Source organism: Sparus aurata, chromosome 22, assembly GCF_900880675.1.
Source record: "Sparus aurata chromosome 22, fSpaAur1.1, whole genome shotgun sequence".
Classification (NCBI taxonomy): domain Eukaryota; kingdom Metazoa; phylum Chordata; class Actinopteri; order Spariformes; family Sparidae; genus Sparus; species Sparus aurata.
The window spans coordinates 16,986,904-16,995,359 of record NC_044208.1 but is presented as its reverse complement, the minus strand read 5'-3'; the positions used below and the strand labels follow the sequence as shown (position 1 = coordinate 16,995,359).

The 8,456-nt window shown below is 39.4% G+C and overlaps 1 protein-coding gene across 1 annotated transcript; it reads right to left on the bottom strand.

The window, feature by feature from the left end:
* Positions 1-3,254: 3,254 nt before the first annotated feature.
* LOC115573656 (cartilage intermediate layer protein 2) lies at positions 3,255-7,522 on the bottom strand. Its single transcript, XM_030404534.1, has 10 exons — positions 7,472-7,522; positions 6,356-6,440; positions 6,033-6,064; positions 5,872-5,905; positions 5,715-5,750; positions 5,300-5,338; positions 5,042-5,213; positions 4,816-4,925; positions 4,479-4,662; positions 3,255-3,468 (listed from the first exon to the last, which is right to left on the bottom strand). Exons 3-10 carry the CDS (start codon positions 6,042-6,044, stop codon positions 3,363-3,365), a joined length of 693 nt encoding a protein of 230 aa, XP_030260394.1. The 5' UTR covers positions 6,045-6,064; positions 6,356-6,440; positions 7,472-7,522; the 3' UTR covers positions 3,255-3,362.
* Positions 7,523-8,456: the final 934 nt, after the last annotated feature.

Genomic DNA, 8,456 nt, shown 5'->3' with positions numbered 1-8,456 from the left:
GACCTGTAAATCTGTGAAGAAGTTGTTTGTTACTGATGAATACTAATAATTGTGTTATATTAGAGAAAAGTAATAATATCATAACATTCATGTACAATATTTCAATTTTCACTGCATTTGTTATATCTAATACTTTTGAATTTTAGTAAATTTTCATTTGTAAACTAAAATAGTTATCCGTAAAAAATTCAAGTTTTTGGAACATGAACTATATTTTTACAAAAATAAAGTTCAGAAGAGACATTATTGAGACTCTTCAAAAACAACACCAATGAAAGTAAAAAAAAACCTCACCTGCAGGACCTTTCAGTTGGACGGTTCGATGCGTTAATCGCTGTGGGGTTTGATGAGCCTCTCTCCTGGCTCTCCCCTTAAATACACTGCCAACAAATATTCAAATACCAACATACATAAACAGTCACACGCACTGACATCATGCTGACCACACCTAAAGAAAACAATTACCCATACAAGACAAGTGATTCTCGATTAAGATTAACATATTAGCGAATAATAGCTCTCACATTCACAAGAGTTGAATGGATAAATAATGATTGAGCCAGCTCACATTCCCAAATCGACGAAAATATATTTTGGAGGCTACTCTTAAGAATCTTTGAGCAAGACCCGACCCTGCATCCAATTCCTCTGTTTCTGACCTAATATCTGCAAATCAAATTCTTTTCAGCCACACCTGTGCGTTGCATTTAGCAGTAATAATCAAATGTTAGCATGATAACAAATTGTACTAAGATGTTAACATGAAATCGGCAATATCAACATGTTTTCATCACCATTATTAGCATTCTAGCATTACCAATGTTAGCATGTAGCCTAAACCTCTGCTGTGACTACACAGCAGAGGTTTGGAGATGGACATACGTTCATTATTTTCAGTTCGTCAGAGGCAAGGATGTGAAGAACATTATAGTTAAGTGCATTTTGTGTGTGAAACCAAAAGATCTCTCTACCTCACGAAATAGCACAAGTAATTGAACGAAACATCTAGAGCGGTGCCACACTAACATTAAGCTAGTGACCAAAAGAAAGTAAACTGAGGATGAGAGCGGAGAAAAAACATTCTCCCGTTCTGCGATGCTTGAACCTCGAGAAGTGAGGAGACTGGTGGCAGAGTATGTTGTTGAAGATAACACAATAAACATTAGCTAAAGGGCCTTACAATGTAGGCCCTCCCTCAAAAACACACACGCACACACAAACACACACCGACACATGTAACAAACTGTTTTTGAAAGGTCTGCACATTCTGAATTGTAGTGTTAATATCAAACATTTTGGGATGCACGGCCGGTTTCTGCCCCATGAACAGATTTAGGCTACATTGAAAATCAATGTGTGTTTCAGAAACTTTCAATACAATGTAGATGCATTATTGGAATATGTACTGTCCCTGATACATCGAGGAGGGTGGGACATGTCCTTGCATCATGTATGTTTAATCACATCTAGAGGACATAAGCTTTTAGAAAATGCTTTCCCTTATATTAATAGAGACCAAGGTGTTGACACACAAAAAGTTTTGACACATATTGATTTTTCAATGTAAATCTTCTCATGGGAGTGAAACAGGTAGTGCACCCCAAATGTTTCTATATTAACATTGCAATTCATGTTTAGCCTGGCCAGCCCTTTCAAAAACTGTTGTTTTCAGTGTTGTTGGTTGTGAATGGAGGGTAGCCTACATTTTAAGGCCCTTTAGCCAATGTTTGCTTATTGCATTTGGGCCTCAGCTTAAAAGTAACGCAATAGTAGTGTAATGCCTCTCAATTCAAAGACAGTAATATTGTAATGTACGAATTACTTTGAAATGACAGTAACAAGTAATAAATATTGCATCACGTGTTTGGAGTAACTTGCCCAACACTGGTATTGTAGGGGTTGGATGAGATTCAGGGCCGTACGCAGGATTGTAGAAAGGCAGAGTTCCAAAATAAAAAAATTGCTATGTAGTAGAGAGTACTAGAAATTTTGGGCCCCCTTCCCGCTAGAGGGGTTCGGGGGCATGTCCCCCTGTAAGAAAAAAATTACAAATTAACCCTTAATTGATGACTTCTGGTGAATTTTGTGAAAACTAATTGATAAATTGTGATGATTATACTTCATACACTATAGCATATTACAATACAGCCTATTAGGCATTAGGGCTGCACGATTCTGGAAAAAATGTGAATCACGATTTTTTTGCTTAGAATTGAGATCACGATTCTCTGGCACAATTTTTTTCACAAAATGTTTATTGCACTGATGAACTTGAACAAAACAAAAAAAAACATGATAGTATGGCAGATACTGCTATGCCTCTGCCAAAGCATTCATTCATTGTTCATTTCAAGTTCCATCATTGGATGAGAAATTATTTTTACACAAATAAAAAAAATAAAAACTAGTCTCCCAAGATGAGAGGGCATCCTTTTATACCTCATGTTGTACAGTGTTTATTGGGGCCATATCTTAAGCTAGGTGATATGTGATAGCTGCTGTGATCTGCTTTCTAAAACGGAGGCATAATTTTCTTCCTTTTCCAAAAGCCGCCTCAGAGGTAGAGGTAAACATGTGACGTGACGTGAAGCCCGACGTTGGGCTGTGAGCAGTTGACAACGAATTTGTCTTCAAAATAAGAGCTTTACATTGCATCCCATTGGAGTTTAGAGCTGGGTTCTTAGCGGGGGGCTTTTAATTTGAAAGTAGCGACCGTTCCTAGATTGTGGCTACAACCACAAGCTAACACAACCATACAGCTAGAGATCCAGGAGACGCTAGCATCTCCTGATCTCAGCGGCTGTCCAGTTGCTCATCTAGCAGGCGAGGCGGAAATAAGTGTACCCTCCGAGGCGGGAAATCGGCGGACTAAAACAGACCCCCAATTTGCCGCCCTCTGTCTAAAACCGCGGACCTAGCCGCCAAAAGGACGGGCAGATTGGCGGCTTGCTGCCCCGTTTAAAAACGGCTTCTCACTCACTCCTTCCATACACTCAACTGCAGGCGGGCTTCCTCCGCTGAATCACGTGTTGTAATGACGCTTTACCACAGGTTGAGGGAGGAGGCAGCGGCAGTGCTGCGTTTGGGGGCGCTTCAAAAAATCCGGGAGGAAAATAGGAGCATTTGTTTGTGATTCAGCTCGAGATATAAAATGCTTCAGAATTGCTGTGTGTAGATATGAGATCACGTGTGTGTGTGAATCGAGATTTTTTTGTGCAGCCCTATTAGGCATATAGAAAACCTGACACAGGTAATTATAATCAACTCATTTATTTCAAAGGGGTTAATTACACATCTTTTATCAGGCATAAAATACAGAAAAAGCAGACTAGGAATAAGAAGTTGAATATCTTCTGTGCTTCTCAGTTGTAGCCCAAGCACGGGCATCCAAAGCGAACTTGGTAGTCATGGCAACCGCCAAATCTCTGGTCCGCGTTGCGGCAAACGAATCCAACAGTTGGATTGAAGCTGAAAAATGAGTCCCGGCAGTTAATGAATCAGTATATGACGACAACGCTGAAAGCAAACAATAACTTCTTTAAAGCTAGGGTTGGTAATTCACTTAAGAAGCTTTTTTTTTTTTTGTATTTCAAGCAATCAATACATCTAATACTCTGTAAAAGAAAGAGAAAAGAATGTGGTGTCTGTGGTGGTCCTCACCTTTTGCCCAAATGAAATGACTTCACCTGTGTACCTGCGTACCCACGTGCACAGAAAGACTTCCACAATGTTATTCACGTCTTGCTAAAACTATTAGCGAGCGAGTCTAACCGTCACTGTATCTCATACGAGAGACTGAGCTTAATAGTCTCCCACCAAACACAACAGTTTTCCTGCATGTGAAAGAGACATGAGGTAGTTGGATATGCCGATGATGACAACGATACGCTGCACTCGCAGTACACAACTACATTCTCTTCAACTTTACCAACCCCAGCTTCAAAAGGTGCATTATCAAATCCACAGATCATTGTTTAACTGTGATAATAACATGATCTGAATTGTCAAAGGACAAGATCTACTTATCATCCTGTGTGATACCATATTGTTCTTGGTGTCATTCTGTGATGTCAGGTGTGACCTCTATTCAAAGTTAAATGTCACAGAAATCCAAGGAAAATGGAAGAAAATAATCAATAATCAATACACTGGGTTATGTGTGCTTCTTCTACTGAGCAAAGACTTTTTTTCTCAGTCAAAGCTGTTGAAGAATAAAATAAGGCTCAGCTACAGTATGTTTCAAATTTCAGCCGTCTTGTGCCTTCTACTCAGTCTCCTCATGGGGCTCATTAAAATGTGATCTGATCTAATGTAAATGTAGATCTACAAAGTTTCCATTCACTGTTTAAGCTTTAGCTCCAGGTGATACATTTTTAAGGGTTTCCAAAAAGATGTTCATGTTAAGATGTATTGATTGTTTAGTGGGCTAAAATTACATTGTACAAACATTTTAGTTATTTCCCTATGAGGCAACTTACATATGAAAGGTCTGCCCTGTGCTGGTGGCTAGAACGGGGTCACTGTCAGTGGTGACAGCCTCAATGTACAGTGGGTTGGCACAGATCTGTCCGGGGTTTTCACTCCTCAGGTTGCTCAAAGGCTCCCAGTCCCCTGTTCCACTGGGATCGTCCCTGTCATACCACTTTGTCCAGCACACTGTGACTAGCAATAAAAGAGAGACACAGTGATGGGTGGGAAGCTGTGGCACCAAAGAGCCATTCTAAACAAGTGTTTTAAGCACATGAACAATGAAGGTGAAATGCACTTTGAATTAGCAGCTTGACACTGGACCTGTACAATATGTTCTCAAAGTACCTTCTTCACCACAGAACTGGGGAGGGCAGCTGAAACGAACACGATAATCATTACACATTCTGTCAGACTGGTCCTGGTTTCTGCAGACGAATCCATCTGTTAGGTCATTCCTGAAAAACGGAAAACAGAGAGTGACCAATACTGAAAATAGTCCTTGTCATTTAGTAGAATACAGCATGAATCCTGTAAACCCGGTCAAACTATTCAAAGCTTGTTCAGAACATACCTAAAGATCACTTCCCCTGCTGCGCTCACACTGTGCCCAGACAGAGTCGTGACCTCCATGCCTTTTAGGTCTGAGCAGATCTTTCCTGGGTTCTCTCTGCGAAGTTCTTTGAGGGTTTCCCAGTCACCAGATCCAGAGGGGTTATCTCTGTTAAACCAGTCTGTCCAGCATTCTGCAGCGAGGTATTTCAATTGAGATGTTAGCAAACAGAAATCTTACTGCAATTATATGTGCAAACAAAAGGGCGTATACGCTTACGGTTGTGGTGAAGGACGTTGGTGGGCGTTCCTGATTGAACTAGATAACAAACAAAAAAACATCAGAACCACTTCTGTTGGTACCTTAACTGTCAGGGCTGCCACAAAAAGCAACTAAGATGGAGGGAAGGAGATTGGACGAGATGCCTCTGTGTGACCAAATGATTTTTCTTTGTTTGACTTTTTCTCAGACCGCACAAGAATCTGATAAAAATAACTTGCCATTCCGAAATCACTTAAAAACTGTTGAGGTGTTACAGAAGTTGACTTGATATGAAACAGACAGTCTTTCTCTCGGTTTCCTCAACTGCATGTAATGAGACTTGCTCTGCTGCAAAATCTGGAGTTTTTAGTAGAGCAAGGAGACACTGCACACGGGCTGAGAATCTTTATCACACTACAACGGAGGGTCTTACCTTCAGCTGCTTCGATGGCCAGCTGGTCGCTTTCAGCTAAAAGCAAAAAGTTAAATAGTAAGTTTTGTACAGTATGACCATGTCTATTTTCTAATTATTGACCAGTCACAGTCGTAATCAGGATCACAACCACTGCAGTTACTGAGATTTAACTTACCGAAAAACAATCCTGCAACGATGGCAACACCTAACTATCAGAGAGAATCAAAAAGGTTAAAATCACAGAAGAAGACACAGAACATTACATCTTTATCAAAGATGTAAAAAACATAATTCATTTGAATACATTGAAACAAAATGCAAAAAGTCATACATTACCAGTTTAATCATGATGGAAGATAACAAGGGACCTTTAAAAATATAAAGAAGTTGTTTGTTACTGATGAATACAAATAATTGAGTTATATTAGAAAAAAGTAATGAAATAATAACATTCATGTACAATATTTCAATTTTCACTGCATTTGTTATGTCTAATACATCTGAATTATAGTAAATTTTAATTTGGAAACTAAAATTCGAATTCGTAAAACATGCCACTTTTTGAAGAATGTTAAACCTTTTGCAAAAATGGAGTTCAGAAGAGACATTATTGTGACTCTTCAAAAGCAACACCAATGTAAAAGTAAAAAAAAACTCACCTGCGGGACCTTTCAGTTGGACGGTTCGGTGCGTGGATCGCCGTGGGGTTGATGAGCCTCTCTCCTGGTTCTCCCCTTAAATACACTGCCGACAGATATTCAAATACCAACATAAGTAAACAGTCCCACGCACTGACATCATGTGTTGCAGACCAGTATTCCATTATTGCAGCACTTCTGCAAACTGCTGCAATAATGGAATTTTTAGGGCCTAGAAGCTCAAAAGGACAGACAATGATTTGGGAGTGAGCCAGATCACTTTCCCAAATCGGTGAAAATATGTTGTGGGGAATACTATAAAGAATCTGATCCTGCATTTAATTTCTCTGTTTCCGACCCAATATGTGCAAAACCAACCCTTAAAAGCCACACCTGTGCATTTCATTTAGCAGTCATAATCAACACATTGTACTAAGATGTTAACATTAAATCTACTTTATATCAGCCTGTTATCATCATCATCATCATGAGCATTCTAGCATTACCAATGTTAGCAGTTAGCCCAAACCTCTGCTGTGACTACAGCCTCACAGAGCCCAAAGCATTTATTTACATCCTTACTTTTATAGCATGTGTTATACAACACAATGAATGCATAAACATAAACACATGCAATATTATGTGTGTGGTTTCAACATGCCACCTGCCAGATGCTTGGAAACTGGCCATCTCGGATAAGAAAGTACATAAGGCAAAGGTCAAAGTCACAGGCAAATGACAAACAATAAGTAAATACAGCTGTTAAATAAATAACATGAGATTGCTGGAAGAATGGAACCAATGTGATGTTAGACAGACTGTAAAGTTAATTAACCAACAGATATATGAATGTGTTGTAGGGGTTGGGTGAGATAAATTTAAATTCTCATTTCAAATTTGTTCGATCTGTACCACAACTTAACATTTCAACACTTAGACAACAAGATAATTTCAACAAGATAAATAAATCGTTATGTGTCAATTAATGATTCACTTTGTAATAAACTGCAACACAGAAAGATGGACACAGATATGGGTTAAACTATGCAAAAGCCCAGATTCTTCTGACTGAACACATCTTTAGACTAGTTAACTTGAACTGTGATGTTAATGAACATTTATAGCTGGAGCAGTTACCTTCTTGTCCTTGGCAGAACTGTGGTTGAGGGCTGTAACCGCACAGCTGCCATGATTGCCCTAATCCAGACAGAAATTTGGCTTCCTCTTGCAGTTAAAGGCAGCTGTCATGCTATCTCTGTAATTATAAAAGGACGATTCAGGTGCAAGTGGCTGATAGGAATTAGTGCACAGCACCTGCACTCTGCACACAGTTATTTTAGAGGCTGTTGTGGTTATATAAGGCGGGTAATTTGTCTCAGGGTAACAGAACATCTTGACGCCTGGGTACATTCTGTTTGAGGGGTTTAACCAAACTGCTTTTGCAAAGATCTTCCTGAATTGTCTTCGCGCACATGACCTGTCTGTACACTGTCCCAGAGAACCTTCCAACCAGTCTGCACAGCGTTTTTGAAGGACATTGAACAATCCCTCACAAAATCAAGGCAATTTTAGCATTTTAACAGTGACTTTGCACTTTGCAACTCTTGAAAATGCTAAAAGGCTCCGTGAGGCTCAGGGAAACAGCACACATGGCGGGTTATTGCAGGGAGAGGAGAGAAGTGAAGCGGGAAGTCTAGATGCCTGAAGTAAACGATCGGACTTTTGCCTCTTGAGGTATAAAAGTGGTATTAGAAGATGAGATGGGCTGGGGCTGGCTGGTTAGCATGCTAACTTCAGGAGATGCAACACAATGCATATTTGTTTTGGAATGTTTTATGCTAAAATTCTTACATATTGCATCTGAAAAAGGGTGATTACATTCTCTGAATAAATTAAAGGGCAGTGCCTCTGATAAGCTGCTAAGGAATGCAGCCAACCTCTTTATAAGAAAGAAAATGAATTTAATAGTAAAAAATAATGAGCATGTTTCTAAAAAATTGTACGAAAAGTAAATTGGTCAAGAGATTTCAATCCAACTTGCGAATCTGTTGTGAAAAAAATACAGTTTAAATTCACAAGCTCTAATTGTGTCGATATCAAGAAATGTGCAATGCTTTGTGTC